General features: G+C 46.5%; 1 protein-coding gene across 4 annotated transcripts in view; it reads left to right on the top strand.

The window, feature by feature from the left end:
• The window catches only part of igsf9a (immunoglobulin superfamily, member 9a), a 30,501-nt gene that overhangs the window by 11,303 nt on the left and 2,859 nt on the right, over positions 1-16,339 (top strand). For 3 of the 4 annotated variants that reach the window (XM_036977335.1, XM_036977334.1, XM_036977333.1), the window contains exons 9-19: positions 70-212; positions 2,049-2,189; positions 2,759-2,875; positions 3,809-3,959; positions 8,063-8,174; positions 11,173-11,360; positions 11,520-11,734; positions 12,055-12,139; positions 12,502-12,672; positions 13,038-13,074; positions 13,498-16,188. In XM_036977335.1, coding sequence (XP_036833230.1) covers positions 70-212; positions 2,049-2,189; positions 2,759-2,875; positions 3,809-3,959; positions 8,063-8,174; positions 11,173-11,360; positions 11,520-11,734; positions 12,055-12,139; positions 12,502-12,672; positions 13,038-13,074; positions 13,498-16,188 — 4,051 coding nt within the window. The remainder of the gene's footprint in view (positions 1-69; positions 213-2,048; positions 2,190-2,758; positions 2,876-3,808; positions 3,960-8,062; positions 8,175-11,172; positions 11,361-11,519; positions 11,735-12,054; positions 12,140-12,501; positions 12,673-13,037; positions 13,075-13,497; positions 16,189-16,339) is intronic. The other variant, XM_036977336.1, reaches the window with a different exon arrangement.

Raw genomic sequence — 16,339 nt, 5'->3', positions numbered from 1 at the left:
CATAATGACACATCCTACCTGTCCATAAATCCCTTCCAACCTTCAGGTTGTTTCCTCTCTCCCTTTCAGACCCTGCCCAGGCTCTCCTGATGCCACCGCAGACATATCTCCCCACAGGCCTGGGAGGTCTGGTCTCCTGCCCCGTGAGAGCTCAGCCACCCCTGCTCCGCGTCGACTGGACCAAGGATGGACAGCCACTGGATCTGGCCATGGTGGAGATTATATATCCCCTCATTAGGGATAGCCATTAATTGTCTAATGCTGCTGATTTGACCATTTCCATAAGGAATCAATATGCCCTGTATGCCTACTGCTCAACAGAGAATATGTTTCCATTTAACAGAGGTTTATACAGTGCATTCTGAAAGTATTCAGACCCCTTGATTTTTTTCTCCACATTTTATTACGTTAAAGCCTTATTCTAAAATTGATTCAATCCCCCCCCCCCATCAATCTACACACAATACCCCAAAATTAAGCGAAAAGTTTTATTTATTTTTGTTGCAAATGTATATATAAAAAAACGGAAATATCACGTTTACTTAAGTATTCAGACCCTTTACTCAGTACTTTGTGAAGCCCCTTTGGCAGTGATTACAGCCTCAAGTCTTCTTGGGTATGACGCTACAAGCTTGACACACCTATATTTGGGGAGTTTCTCCCATTCTTCTCTGCAGATCCTGTCAGGTTGGATGGGGAGCGTCGCTGCATACCTATTTTCAGGTCTCTCCAGAGGTGTTCGATCGGGTTCAAGTCTGGGCTCTGGCTGGGTCACTCTAGGACTTGTCCCGAAGCCAATCCTGCAAAGCCAATCCTGCATCTTCTTGGCTGTGTGTTTTGGGTCATTGTCTTGTTGGAAGGTGAACCTTTGCCCCAGTCTGAGGTCCTGAGCGCTCTGGAGCAGGTTTTCATCAAGGATCTCTCTGTATTTTGCTCTGTTCATTTTTGCCTCAACCCTGACTAGTCTCCCAGTCCCTGCCTCTGAAAGTCCCTCCCCACAGCATGATGCTGCCACCACCATGCTTCACAGTAGGGATGGTGCCAGGTTTCCTCTAGCCGTGACGCTTGGCATTCAGGCCAAAGAGTTCAATCTTGGTTTCATCAGACCAGAGAATCTTGTTACTCATGGTCTGAGAGGCTTTAGGTGCCCTTTGGCAAACTTCAAGTGGGCTGTCATGTGCCTTTTACTGAGGAGTGGCTTCTGTCTGGCCACTCTACCATAAAGGCCTGATTGGTGGAGTGCTGCAGAGATGGTTGTCCTTCTGGAAGGTTCTCCCTTCTCCATAGAGGAACTCTGGAGTTCTATCAGAGTGACCATCGGGTTCTTGGTCACCTCCCTGAACAAGGCCCTTCTCACCCAATTGCTCAGTTTGGCCGGGCAGCCAGCTCTAGGAAGAGTCTGGGTGGTTCCAAACCTCTTGCATTTAAGAATGATGGAGGCCACTGTGTTCTTGGGGACCTTCAATGCTACAGAAATGTTTTGGTACCCTTACTCAGACACAATCCTGTGTCGGAGCTCTACAGACAATTCCTTCGACCTCATGGTTTGGTTTTTGCTCTGACATGCACTGTCAACTGTGAGACCTTATATAGACAGGTGTGTGCTTTTCCAAATCTTGTCCAATCAGTTGAATTTACCACAGGTGGACTCTAACCAAGTTGTAGAAACATCTCAAGGATGATCAATGGAATCAGGATGCACCTGAGCTCAATTCTGAGTCTCATAGCAAAGAGTCTGAATAATAAGATATTTCTGTTAAAAAAAAAAATACAAAAAAAATTGCAAACATTTCTAGAAACTGTGTGTAGATTGATTAGGATTTTTTAAATTTGGTACATTTTAGGATAAGGCTCTAACATAACAAAATGTGGAAAAAGTCAAGCGGTCTGAATACTTTCCGAAGGCACCATATATCATTTTTTGGGCTTATAACACTTAGCTTTATCCTCAGCTAAGATATTAGTTGCTATTCATAGTTTACATAATTATTCACATTAAAGCTGAATTAAAAAATTGTCTGATCCCTCTCTCTGTATTATCTAATCAGTACCCAGGATGGACGTTGACATCTGAAGGCTCGGTGTTCATGGCTACTGCCAATGATGATGCAACAGGCGTATACACGTGTACCCCCTACAACAGCTACGGGACCATGGGCCAATCAGGGCCCACGAAAGTCATCCTACAGGTCAGGGTACACCCAATGTCCTCTAGCAGTTTATTGTACAGTACATAAATGACCAGGTATTTACTTAGAAATGACGTGGTACAATGGTAGTTGCATAATAATAACTTCTGCAATAGTGGTTTGTTTCTTTAAAAAGTTATTGCTACCAATTTGAAAGCAAGTAGTTGGTTACTAATTTTGTGCAATTTAACTAGACTAGAATGTCCCATGTTTACCACTTAGTTTCCTTGTAAATTGCAGATAAATACCTATGAAAACACTGTAAAATAAAATGCTACCCAATTAAAAGTCTCTCTCATTCTGAAGAGCGCTCTTATCTGAGATAGCCAATGAGCATTTTGATGACCTTCTTACACTCTTCTGCTTGTCAGCCTGTTACATGAATTGAGTTTAATGTGGTCTGATTACAATAGCTCCTCTGTATCAAAGTTAATTAAGGATCTAATCCTTTTTTAAATAGAATAATCGTGGCTAAAGCTGAAGGTAATCAACTGTTTCACTCACTTTCTCTAATTGCGATAAACTCCTTTACTAAATGACATGGCTGGTTGTTTTGTTATGACCCACAGGACCCCCCGTCACTCAGCGTGTGTCCCCGTAAGGAGTATAGACAGGAGGTTGGGAGAATGCTTGTTATTCCCTGCCAGACCACTGGAGATCCAGCCCCTAGTATAACCTGGAGCAAGGTGAGAACACTCCAACAGACCCCACAGCAAATGACTACTCTACTGACTTCTTCAGTCAACGTGTTAATACGATAGTATGAACTGTGGACAAACCCTGAGGCAGAATTAGCTATTATTTAACACACACCTGCAAGCAAGTGTAACGGATGTGAAACGGCTAGCTTAGTTAGCGTGGGCGCTAAATAGCGTTTCAATCAGTGACGTCACTTGCTCTGAGACCTTGAAGTAGTAGTTCCCCTTGCTCTGCAAGGGCCGCGGCTTTTGTGGAGCGATGGGTAACGACGCTTCGTAGGTGTCAGTTGTTGATGTGTGCAGAAGGTCCCTGGTTCGCGCCCGGGTATGGGCGAGGGGACGGTTTAAATTTATACTGTTACACAAGCACCCCTCTCCCGACAAACAGAGACAAACAAACACTTCACTGATTGCAGATTGCCCTTCATCAACAATCAGCCCAGCTTGTGTGTCTGATCTCTCTATCCTCCCTGTCTGTAGTTTGGCCCTGCCCTTCACTTTCAGTACTCTGCAGTCTGATCTCTCTATCCTCCCTGTCTGTAGGTTGGACCTGCCCTTCACTTTCAGTACTCTATAGTCTGATCTCTCTGTCCTCCCTGTCTGTAGGTTGGACCTGCCACACGCTCTCAGTACTCTGTAGTCTGATCTCTCTGTCCTCCCTGTCTGTAGGTTGGACCTGCCACACGCTCTCAGTACTCTGTAGTCTGATCTCTCTGTCCTCCCTGTCTGTAGGTTGGACCTGCCACACGCTCTCAGTACTCTGTAGTCTGATCTCTCTGTCCTCCCTGTCTGTAGGTTGGACCTGCCACACGCTCTCAGTACTCTGTAGTCTGATCTCTCTGTCCTCCCTGTCTGTAGGTTGGACCTGCCACACGCTCTCAGTACTCTGTAGTCTGATCTCTCTGTCCTCCCTATCTGTAGGTTGGACCTGCCACACGCTCTCAGTACTCTGTAGCAGCTAACGGCTCCCTGCTGCTGCTTCCTCTCAGTAAAGACCACCAGGGGGAGTGGGTGTGCAGCGTTACAAACCGCGTGGCCACTGTCAAAGCCAGCACTCTCATCTCAGTGCTGGGTGAGTGGAACAGACTGACTGACTTACTCATCTTTATTAATGTAGCTACTATGTAAAGTGTTCATTACCAATGTTCTCTCTGTTTTTCAGCACTGAGCAAATTTCAGGTTTGCTGAGTGCAAACTTGAACTTTGTAAAGATTCTTTGCAACTTCCAGCGCACGTTTGCTGCTTTAAGTTACTGTTTTAACAGTGGCCAAGTAGGCTACTGTGGCTATTTGATCATAATGTAGGCCTACCATGAAAAACAATGGAGAAAATGCATCCCATAACATTTTAACATGGAAATAGCTGTTCTATCATGCAGCCAATGTGCGGTGTTCAATGTAGGCCTACATTCCATGAGACTTTTGAAAAAAAACATACAGGGCTTGACATGAACCTGTTTATCCACTTGTCCGTTTAGACCTACGAGGTGACTGAACATGTTGTTGTATTGTTTGATGAAAGAAACCACTTTACAAAATAATATGCATTATTATTTCCATACCATTATTACAAGAAGCAGACAAATTATGCTACCCTCTGCTTATTGGCTACTTAGCTTATTCAAGCCCATCTCAAAATACAACACTTCCCCTTTAAGACAAAAAAAGCTCTTTACCTGACTCGCTTTTCAAAGATGTCTAGGAATGTGCACGTTTTGTACTCTTGCAGGAAGCAATCACTCCCCTATTGCTGACTACAAATGATCTATAACTGGGCTATTAACTCACTAACTGGTAAAGGATATGAACAAAATGTGGCTACATGCAGCTCTCGCTTTGATCTCAAAACAAGCCCATCTACTCACGACCACTTGTGCTGTTGACACAGTCCAGTTCAAAGTAAATGGCACAGATCCATATACAGTATGACAATGGTCTATTTGCATACAGGTCTACTACGGGCTGAGTCGTGCATGTTAGTGCAATGGAATCATACTCCGATGCAAAATCTCTTGCATAGTTTGTTTAGTTTCATGATGTTGCATTAAAGTGTCTAATTTTGCGTTGATTCGACCACAATTGCCACAGTAAAGGGAAACGTTGATAGTGTTAACTAACAGGGAAAACTCTAGAACAGTGGTCACCAACCTTTTCTGAGTCAAAATGCAAGCCGGGGATCTACCACTCAGATATGTTTTTTTGCATGACTTAAAAAACTCAAGCCTATGCAACATTGACCTATTAAAAACAGTACTGTAGAAATGAGGTTTGTGCAGTAAGCTATAAACCCAATACATTATCACTGCATATTGGCTTTGCTGGAATTGCCCTGCCAATAAATACATTGTTGTTCTGGCCATTAAAAAAATAAAATAATAATAAAACATTGAAATTTGAGGTAGACTATATGATCATGAATCAAATTTTATTAGTCACAGGCGCCAAATATAACAGATGTAGACCTTACAGTGAAATGCTTACTTACAAGCCCCTAACAATGCAGTTTAAAAAATGCAAATAAGAAATTAAAGTAACAAGTAGTTAAAGAGCAGCAGTAAAACAACAATAGCGAGACTATTTACAGGGGGCACCGATACAGAGTCAATGTGCGGGGGCACCGGTTAGTCGAGGTAATTGAGGTAATATGTACATGTAGGTAGAGTTATTAAAGTGACTATGCATAGATAATAACAGAGAGTAACAGCAGCGTAAAAGATGGGGGGGCGGGAATGCAAATAGTCTGGGTAGCCATTTGATTAGATATTCAGGAGTATTATGACTTGGCACTCCGGTACCGCTTTCCGTGCGGTAGAAGAGAGAACAGTCTATGACTAGGGTGGCTGGAGTATTTGACAATTTCTAGGGCCTTCCTCTGACTTGGCCCCAGTGATGTACTGGGCTGTACGCACTACCCTCTGTAATGGCTTGCGGTTGGAGGTCGAGCAGTTGCCATACCAGGAAGTGATGCAACCAGTTGTTGCTCTCGTAGAACCTTTTGAGGATCTCGTAGAACCTTTTGAGAATCTGAGTATCCATGCCAAATCTTTTCAGTCTTCTGAGGAGGAATTAGGTTTTGTCGTGCACTCTTCACAACTGTCTTGGTGTGCTTGGACCATGTTAGTTTGTTGGTGATGTGGACACCAAGGAACTTGAAGCTCTCAACCTGCTCCACTACAGCCCCGTCAATGAGAATGAGAATGGGGACGGGGATGGGCTTGGTCCTCCTTTTCCTGTAGTCCACAATCTACTCCTTTGTCTTGATCATGTTGAGGGAGAGGTTGTTGTCCTGACTATTGTGGTCTGCTTAAAACATGTTAGTATTACAGACTCCGACAGGGAGAGGTTGAAAATGTCAGTGAAGACTCTTGCCAGTTGGTCAGCGCAAGCTCACAGTACACGTCCTGGTAATCCGTCTGGCCCTGTGGCCTTGTGAATTTTGACCTGTTTACAGGTCTTACTCACATCTGCTGCGGAGAGCGTGATCACACAGTTGTCCTGAACAGCTGGTGCTCTCATGCATATTTCAGTGTTATTTGCGTTATTTGCGCATCATAGGTTAGCGCGTCTGGTAGGCTCGTGTCACTGAGCAGCTCTCGGCTTTGCTTCCCTTTGTAGTCTGTAATTGTTGCAAGCCCTGCCACATCCGACGAGCATCAGAGCCGGTGAAGTACAATTTGATCTTAGTCCTGTATTGACACTTTGCCTGTTTGATGGTTCGTCTGAGGGCACAGCGGGATTTCTTATAAGCTTCCGGGTTAGAGTCCCGCTCCTTGAATGCGGCAGCTCTAGCCTTTAGCTCAGTGCGGATGTTGTCTGTAATACATGGCTTCTGGTTGGGGTATTTACGTATGGTTGCTGTGGGGACTACGTCATCGATGCACTTATTAATGAAGCCAATGACTGTTGTGGTGTACTCCTCAATGCCATAGGAAGAATCCCTGAACATTTTCCAGTCTGTGCTAAGAAAACAGTCCTGTAGCTTAGAATCTGCTTTATCTGACCACTTTTTTACACAACGATTAATAGATCCATTATTGTATTACTTGTGAGGCACAGCTGAGTGAGCATACATTTAAATAATTCACTTTTTATTTTTATTTTACTGGGCTGATGGTGCCTGCATCCGATGGTCAGTCTCAGCGGAGGGAGAGAGCAGCAGACTGAGGGTCCGCCTCTCAACATCCCTCTGCTCTCCCTTTCCTCCACTGACACTGACCAAAAAGGGACACCGTCTTCCAGCTGATGGCAAAACCACATTATTTCTGCCTCATGCACAAATTCATGCTGTTACTCCTATGAACAGAGAAAGTGAAATATTATTGATATAAAAAAATACCCAAGCCGGTAATAATAACAACAACGCAAGCCTATTCCTATATACACATTCCTACTCATTCATTACTGCTGCAGTGCTTGTTGCAGCGCTGAGTGGAAATAGGAAGAACATGTATTTTATGGCTTATAAAAGTATTGAATACAAAGTGTTGACAGTGCTGAGTAAGAACTTAAACATGAACTCACTCATGAAAACAGCATCTCTTTGCTGTATTCATTGACAGTTTGTCTCTAGTCATGGTTTTAAATGTTTTAAGTCTCACAGTATCATCTTTGCTGTAGTTTTCTTTTATGCCTGCTACGTTTCTGCAGACACGGTAATCTGAGCCATCCGATTGGACAGCGGTAGGCCTACTAGGTGCACTTGATTTACTCTCTGGGCCCACTGGGTAGACAGAGTTTGTACCTTCAAACACTTGAAATGATTAAAAATGGCATCAATTCACCTACCTGGCACGCAGGGCAGCTGAATCGGGTGCACCTATCACCAACAGCATGAGACGAAAAAACAAAAAATAGGAACACAAGGCGTTATCGTTGTTTTTTTTACAGAAATGTTTGGCGATCGACTAGGAATGCCTTAGAGATTGACTACTGCTCTAGAAAGTTGAGTGAAGTTCAATCTCGTGCTTCTCTCTGTGGGTTGATATTTATTCTGCATGGCAGTCCCCGGGGAGCTGCACAGTAGTCTAGGCTACTGCGAACATTGTTCATGACGTTATGTAACCGCATCAGTATGTTACGAATCAATGTAAAATAATGACGCAACGCTCATCCTATCACTATTCTTCCCCTTCTTACTTCTCGCTCCCTCTTTCTCTTCTCCTCCTCTGTCTGTCAGGCACCAGTCCCCATGCTGCCACCCTGGTGTCTGTCACTCCAGGGGCGAAGCAGGCCAATGTCTCCTGGGAACCAGGCTTTGATGGGGGATACACCCAGAAATTCACAGTCTGGTGAGTCATCTACTCTTCTAGTCTATGTTCTGTCTCCCTCTTCATGGCCTTGTGCTGTGTCACCATATTAGCAACATATTGCATTGAACGTGAGTGGAGGACAGCCCCTCACTCCGGAGCTGCCCCTCAGTCCGGAGCTGCCCCTCAGTCCAGTGGGGTCCTTTAGTAGGGTTGCCAGTCCTAGGTTGGCGGCGAGGGTCGCCGTTCCTAGGAGGCCACAAAAACGGACTAAGACTATGGTGGAGTGGGGTCCACGTCCAGCACCCGAGCCGCCGCCGTGAAAGAGGCCCACCCGGATCCTCCCCTTTAGATTAGGTTTTTGCGGCCGGAGTCTATGTTGCACGGTAGCACATTGTTTATATAGCGGTCACGTTCGTCTTATTCGTTTTGTTGTTTTTGTTTAAGTGTTCTTCGTGTTCTTCATTAAATAAAGAAGAATGTATTCTAACCACGCTGCGCTTTGGTCTACTCCATACGACGATCGTGACAGAATAACCAACCAACAATGGACCAAGCAGCGTGGTAACGGACAGCAGCAGCAATCAAAGGACCCTGGGCACAGCCAGGGGAATATCGCTGTCCCAAAGCAGAGCTGGAGGCAGCGAAAGCAGAGAGGCACCGGTATGAGGAGGCAGCACGGCGGCGCGGCTGGAAGCCCGAGTGGCAGCCCCAAAAATTTATTGGGAGAGGGCACACGGGGAGTGTGGCGAAGTCAGGTAGGAGACCTGCGCCAGCTCCCCGTGCTTACCGTGGAGAGAGAGGGCGTTGTACCGGGCAGGCACCGTGTTATGCGGTGGAGAATGTATTCTAACCACGCTGCGCTTTGGTCTACTCCATACGACGATCGTGACACCATCTCTTGAAAATAATGCTATTGTATAGAATCTCTACGTTATCACATAGATATATTACATTGTGCATAGAATATGCGCACACACACACTCTCTATCAATTCAATTTTCAATTCAAGGCACTTTATTGGCATGGGAAACATATGTTAATATTGCCAAAGCAAGTGAAGTAGATAATATACAAAAGTGAAATAAACAATAAAAATTAACAGTAAATATTCCACTTACAGAAGTTCCAAAAGAATAAAGACACTTCAAATGTCATTATGTATATATACAGTGTTGTAATGATGTGCAAATGGTTAAAGTACAAAAGGGAAAATAAATAAATATACAGTGCCTTGCGAAAGTATTCAGCCCCCTTGAACTTTGCGACCTTTTGCCACATTTCAGGCTTCACACATAAAGATATAAAACTGTATTTTTTTGTGAAGAATCAACAACAAGTGGGACACAATCATGAAGTGGAACGACATTTATTGGATATTTCAAACTTTTTTAACAAATCAAAAACTGAAGAATTGGGCGTGCAAAATTATTCAGCCCCTTTACTTTCAGTGCAGCAAACTCTCTCCAGAGGTTCAGTGAGGATCTCTGAATGATCCAATGTTGACCTAAATGACTAATGATGATAAATACAATCCACCTGTGTGTAATCAAGTCTCCGTATAAATGCACCTGCACTGTGATAGTCTCAGAGGTCCGTTAAAAGCGCAGAGAGCATCATGAAGAACAAGGAACACACCAGGCAGGTCCGAGATACTGTTGTGAAGAAGTTTAAAGCCGGATTTGGATACAAAAAGATTTCCCAAGCTTTAAACATCCCAAGGAGCACTGTGCAAGCGATAATATTGAAATGGAAGGAGTATCAGACCACTGCAAATCTACCAAGACCTGGCCGTCCCTCTAAACTTTCAGCTCATACTGATCAGAGATGCAGCCAAGAGGCCCATGATCACTCTGGATGAACTGCAGAGATCTACAGCTGAGGTGGGAGACTCTGTCCATAGGACAACAATCAGTCGTATATTGCACAAATCTGGCCTTTATGGAAGAGTGGCAAGAAGAAAGCCATTTCTTAAAGATATCCATAAAAAGTGTCGTTTAAAGTTTGCCACAAGCCACCTGGGAGACACACCAAACATGTGGAAGAAGGTGCTCTGGTCAGATGAAACCAAAATGTAACTTTTTGGCAACAATGCAAAACGTTATGTTTGGCGTAAAAGCAACACAGCTGAACACACCATCCCCACTGTCAAACATGGCGGTGGCAGCATCATGGTTTGGGCCTGCTTTTCTTTAGCAGGGACAGGGAAGATGGTTGAAATTGATGGGAAGATGGATGGAGCCAAATACAGGACCATTCTGGAAGAAAACCTGATGGAGTCTGCAAAAGACCTGAGACTGGGACGGAGATTTGTCTTCCAACAAGACAATGATCCAAAACATAAAGCAAAATCTACAATGGAATGGTTCAAAAATAAACAAATCCAGGTGTTAGAATGGCCAAGTCAAAGTCCAGACCTGAATCCAATCGAGAATCTGTGGAAAGAACTGAAAACTGCTGTTCACAAATGCTCTCCATCCACCCTCACTGAGCTCGAGCTGTTTTGCAAGGAGGAATGGGAAAAAATGTCAGTCTCTCGATGTGCAAAACTGATAGAGACATACCCCAAGCGACTTACAGCTGTAATCACAGCAAAAGGTGGCGCTACAAAGTATTAACTTAAGGGGGCTGAATAATTTTGCACGCCCAATTTTTCAGTTTTTGATTTGTTAAAAACGTTTGAAATATCCAATAAATGTCGTTCCACTTCATGATTGTGTCCCACTTGTTGTTGATTCTTCACAAAAAAATACAGTTTTATATCTTTATGTTTGAAGCCTGAAATGTGGCAAAAGGTCGCAAAGTTCAAGGGGGCCGAATACTTTCGCAAGGCACTGTATATAGGTTGTATTTACAATGGTGTTTGCTCTTCACTGGTTGCCCTTTTCGTGTGACAACAGGTCACAAATATTGCTGCTGTGATGACACACTGTGTTATTTCACCCAGTAGATATGGGAGTTTTTCAAAATGATGTTTGTTTTCTTTCTATCTCTGTCTCTCTCTCCTTTCTCTCCATTCACTCTCCTCTTCTCTCTGCAGGTTGAAGCAGATGTCTGTTGGTGACAGTGGGGAGAAACAGGAGTGGCTCTCTGTGCCTGTGCCCTCCTCTGGCTCCAGTCTGCAGGTGACAGGGCTGGTCCCTGCCACAGAGTACCAGTTCAGTGTCCTGCCACACAACAAAGTGGGCACTGGGCCTTTCAGCGAAATCGCCACCACCCGAACTCTGAGTCAGTACCCGTTGTGTTGAAGTGTCTCTGTTTACAATGTATCTTTAGAGCCTGAATGACATTGTCTACTCTAAGGCTGCATGCTTGAACATTATTCTCCAAATTATAGTTCCTAAGTGGTCTATTTTTTTTAAAGTGTGTTCTGTCTTACGCCTTCAGATCCACTCCCAAGGAGAGCGAAACTAGAGCCACCCACATCGCTGTCAGCCAATCAGAGCTTGGCAGGTATAGTCCTGCAGTGGTCCGCCTATTCTCAGTTCCTGCCCATCACTGGATTTGTCCTCCAATCGCGCACTGAGCAAGGGGAGTGGTTCAATCTGGACGAGGACATCGGTGCCAATAGGAGTGTGATGATCGTTCCAGGTCTGCGCAAGGTAACCGCCAGTCCCTGTTCGTCACTCCCTCAGAGACCAGTCAGCAGACATCAGTCTTAAAGTCTCTTATCTCAGTTAGACACCACAGTGGTATTTAAATTAGGAAGCCTCTCTCAGGCTTATCATATGACAGCGATCATCTTTCTTCCTTCTTTCAATCTATGTCCTTTCTCCCCTCTCTGTCTGCCTCCTCTGTCCCTCTATCCTTCTCTTCCCTACATCTGAATTCAGATGAGCCTGATTAGCATTGCAGGCGTGATCCTATGTTGACAAAGTCTGGTTTCATCCCCCCGTCCCTCCGTCCTCCCCTGTGTGTGTAGGACTGTGTGTACGAGCTGCGGCTGCTGTCCCGGCGAGGGGAGTTGCTGAGCGAGCCCAGTCCATCAGTCAACGTCTCCACCATGGGTTAGTGTTTCAGGCTGGGGAGCCAGGCAGAACCAGCCTCTGTAACATTACCACAGGCACCACAGGCCCATTACAGAATTAGAACAGCCCTCTGGAGAATACTGGTCTTTTTAAGAGTCTGAGTTATAAAATATTGCAGCTAATAACGTATTTAGAATTTGACCATATCTGGCTTTTTTTACATATTCATATTTCACCATGGGACTTATTGAAGACGGATATATCAGTGATAGTGTCATGCTTTTATCATACTGTGTGTTGGACAAGCTGCCCTAGTCTATTTACTGTAAGGAATGCATTGTTAACATTTGGCTGTGGTAGAGTTCTGTGTTATGGATGCTGATGTTGCGGTCATGTCACAGGGATGGATATGTACCCTGCCACTTCCCGCTTCCTGGAGTTTGTTCCCGAGCCGCTATTGGCTGGAGTGATGGGCGGCGTGGGCTTCCTGTGTTTGGCCCTCATCCTGGTCCTGGGAACCGTGTGTATCTTCAGTCACAAGAGAGACCAGCGACGCAGGAAGATGACAGATGGTGAAACATGATCACTTACTGATCACATGCACTATGAACACCATTATACAGCATGTAGTTGACTTCCAATACACTTTCCTAAACCATAGTTCAGTGCATAGACACATCGCCATGCTTGTCAACCCCATTCCCCTTTCATTGTAAAATAAGTTAATTTAGTTTACATTGCTAGCTAATTAGGGTCATTCCTCATTAATGTGGCTGATTAATGTGAGTGTAATTAACTTTGAGGCACGGCCCATTGCTGTGGCTCTGGCCATTTTTGTCTGCTTTGATTGGGCTCATATTATTGGGCTTGATTTAGTTTTTTTCATTTATTTCCTTTCCATGGTGACTGTCATTGTGAATCATCATCCCCCCTTCAGATCTCCCTCCTGCCATCTATAAAAGCCCCCCTTCAACGTAAGTACCCTTCCTCCATAATATCATTAATTGTTCTCCTTCTCGCCATTTTGTTTTAATTACTGTAGGTTGATTTTTTTTTTCCTGACTTTTAGGAGATTTTAATTTTACCATACCCTAGATCGCCTTTGTCTTAATGTATTTTTTTTTCAAGACTGATATCTTCAAGACAGCTTAAGAAGTCTTCATGACTCGCTATAGACACATTTTCATTTTCTCTAAGACATGTCTTAAGATGACTCAATATGTTTTCACAAAACATCTCAAGACATGGTGATGGCTCAGTAAAATGGCCCTCTCTCTCTCCCTCCCTCCCTCCCTCCCTCCCTCCCTCCCTCCCTCCCTCCCTCCCTCCCTCCCTCCCTCCCTCCCTCCCTCCCTCCCTCCCTCCCTTCCTTTAAACCCCTTCTCTCTCTCTTGTAGCAGGTCGCTTGCTAGCAGTCCAGACAGTGTGCTGAAGCAGAAGCTCCTCCCTCCCCACTGCCACCCCCACTATCCCGGCTCCCACTCCTCCTGCTCCTCCTCCCAGTCAGACCACTCCTCCTTTGGCAGACCCAGCCACAGTGAATACAAGGACCAGCGCCAGCAGCTGCTCTCCTGCCCCCCACCCCCTCCTCACTATGCTGCCCACCACCATCACCACCTCCCCAGGATAGGCTCTTCCCCCAATTCCCCTCTAGAGTTTATCTCTAGAGGTCCAGACGGTCGCTTCATTGTGCAGCCCTACGACCAGGCCTCCGCCCCTTCCTCCAATACCATGAGATCCCTGAGGAAAGACTTCCCACAATCCACTGGGGTCCAGAGGTCAGTGTCCCTTCGCTCTGAGAAGAGAGTGGGGAGGGAACCGCCTTTTGTCCTCTCAGTGGACCTACCCCCCTGTGGTGGAACTGACCCCAACCCCACGACCAGGGTCCGGGCCATGGCCAAACACCTCTCCCTCCACGGACGCTTCTACCTGGATGAGGAGCAGGACAGTTGTGCTGGACATCCAGACAAGAGTAGTCTCTACTCAGACAGTAACTCAGACATGTCCCCCCAGCCAAGCCTGGAGGAAAGCAATCCAGGATACCCATCCCTAAAGCGAGCTGTCCAGCCAGCCACTGCCAGCACCCTGGTCCTGCAGATGGAGCATGAGAAGGAGACCGGCAACCTGAGCAGGTGTCTGAAGCTGGCCCGGGAGAGAGAGGAGCTGGAGAGAGAGCTACGGAAGTACACACTTGATAGTAACGCTACTTTAGACGGGAAGAGAGAGGGACCAGGCAGCGACGAGGTGAGGTGGAGAGAGTTTGAAGAGTGCGATCCAATATGGAAACCTCAGGACAACACTTCACCACACAGTCACCCCCATCATCTCAGTCACCCCCATCATCTCAGTCACCCCCAGGTCAACAGGGGGTGCTCAAGCATGGCCAAAGGCCCTTCACCCCCGTCCTATATTCACTGGGAGGCCAGCCCTCTCACTTCAGCCACCAGCCTTGTCCCAGCACATCAGACCCCCGCTGAGAGGACAGCGGTCCTCCACTGTGACCCTCCACTCACCCAGTGTCCCTCTCTGTCACCTGTCACACAACACCCCTTCAGGTCAGAGAGACCAGAGTGTCACTCTAAGAGGAGGGTGAGCCAACAGCCACTAGACAGGCAGGAAGGGATGGAGACTGCAAGGGTCAAGACACACACAGGGCTTTGTGATGAAACTCACATATCAACAGAGCTGAAGAGAGGTGACTTGGAGTCACATGAATGGAACGGCAAGAACAATCAATGTAATGTCAGCATTTCACACAAGTCTAAGCCAGATGTCTCTGTCCACAAAGTGCCTGGTTCATGGAGAGTGGAGTTAGCAAGGTCACAGCCATGTGAAGAGTCATCTCTACACACATCGGTTGATCTCTCAGAATGTGTAGAAATGACTGTGGATGAACCAGAGGATGAAGGCTCAGTGGATCCTCCTACAAATCCCATAAGGCACCAGAGACATGCCCATCAGGTAAACAATGAGTCCCCATTGGCTGAGAAAGACCACAGAGGACCACAGACCATGAAAGGCCACAGAGCCCATCCATTGGCCCACAGGAAAAGCCCAGTGCCTAGGGAGGAGCGGGAGAAGTGGCACAGGAGGTCATCTCGGAGCAGAAGCCCAGCTACCATTCAGCCTCCTAGGCCGGCGCTCAGGAAGGCTATCAGTCTAGGAGGCTTTCAGAACAGGAACGGCGGCAACCACCAACGCAGCCAGAGTCTAGACTCCAGGAGACAATCCCTGGGTAACTTCCTGACGCCTGATGCCTGGGTCGACTCTCTCAGCCAGGAGAACTGCTCCTCTCCCTTCTCCTTCCGCCCAGACTCTGTCTTCTTTGAACCCGAAAACTCCTTAGCTCCTGAGACCCCCACTCACACAGAGGCCCCCCTTGCTTCTCTGCCTCCCCCTCCCCCGCCACCTCCCCACCAGGACACCCGATGTCCCAGCAGGGCCCCACAGCAGCTCTGTGAAGCATATGGGGGTGATATGCACATCCAAAGCGTAAGAAGACCGGTGCTGGAGAGACAGACGCAGCTCCCCCCAACCCCTCCTTCAGTGCCTTCCAGCCCCAGTCATCCCACCCACGACCCCAGGAAGAAGGCTTCCATCTTCCCAGATGCCTACAGGTGGCCCATCACCTACCAGGAGGCCCTGAGGTCGGTGCAGCGCATGGAGGCCAGGAAGAATGTATCTCTCCCCAGGGACCACAGGGAGCACCCCAGACCCCCAGACTGTAGAGGCAGAACCACGGCTCCCTCCCTGCTCAGGGGTTACAGCTGGCCTGCACCTCACCATACCCCTCAGCCACCCCAGGAGGAGGAGAAGAAGCAGGAGGAGGTAGTAGTGGAGGAGGAAAAGGAGGAGAGGTATGGGGGACATGAGGTGGAGATTGGGAGGTATCATCGGGGAGTGCCAGACTTGGGGGGGAGCTACAGTAGCTATGCCAGCCAGAGCAGTGGCAGGGGGAGTCTGGAGCCTCCAAACGGGCGAATGTCCATCTGCCTGTCCCCAACCCTCACCAGCTCTCCTGAGTCCACCGAGGAGATGCAGGGAAACACAGTGGAGTCACACCTACAGGACATGGAGACATTGAAAAGGTGAGTCTGTCCCTTGAGCTAGTATGTACTTCAGTCTCCCTTTATTTAGTATCTCTAATGCTTTCTTTCTACATTGTCCCTTTGACATTGAGCAACATGCAACATAATGAATAGCTGATGAGAGAAAATCTTCAACTTTAGCCATTACAAA

The sequence above is a fragment of the Oncorhynchus mykiss genome, chromosome 5, assembly GCF_013265735.2.
Source record: "Oncorhynchus mykiss isolate Arlee chromosome 5, USDA_OmykA_1.1, whole genome shotgun sequence".
Taxonomy (NCBI): domain Eukaryota; kingdom Metazoa; phylum Chordata; class Actinopteri; order Salmoniformes; family Salmonidae; genus Oncorhynchus; species Oncorhynchus mykiss.
This window is presented reverse-complemented; position numbering and strand designations above follow the sequence as displayed.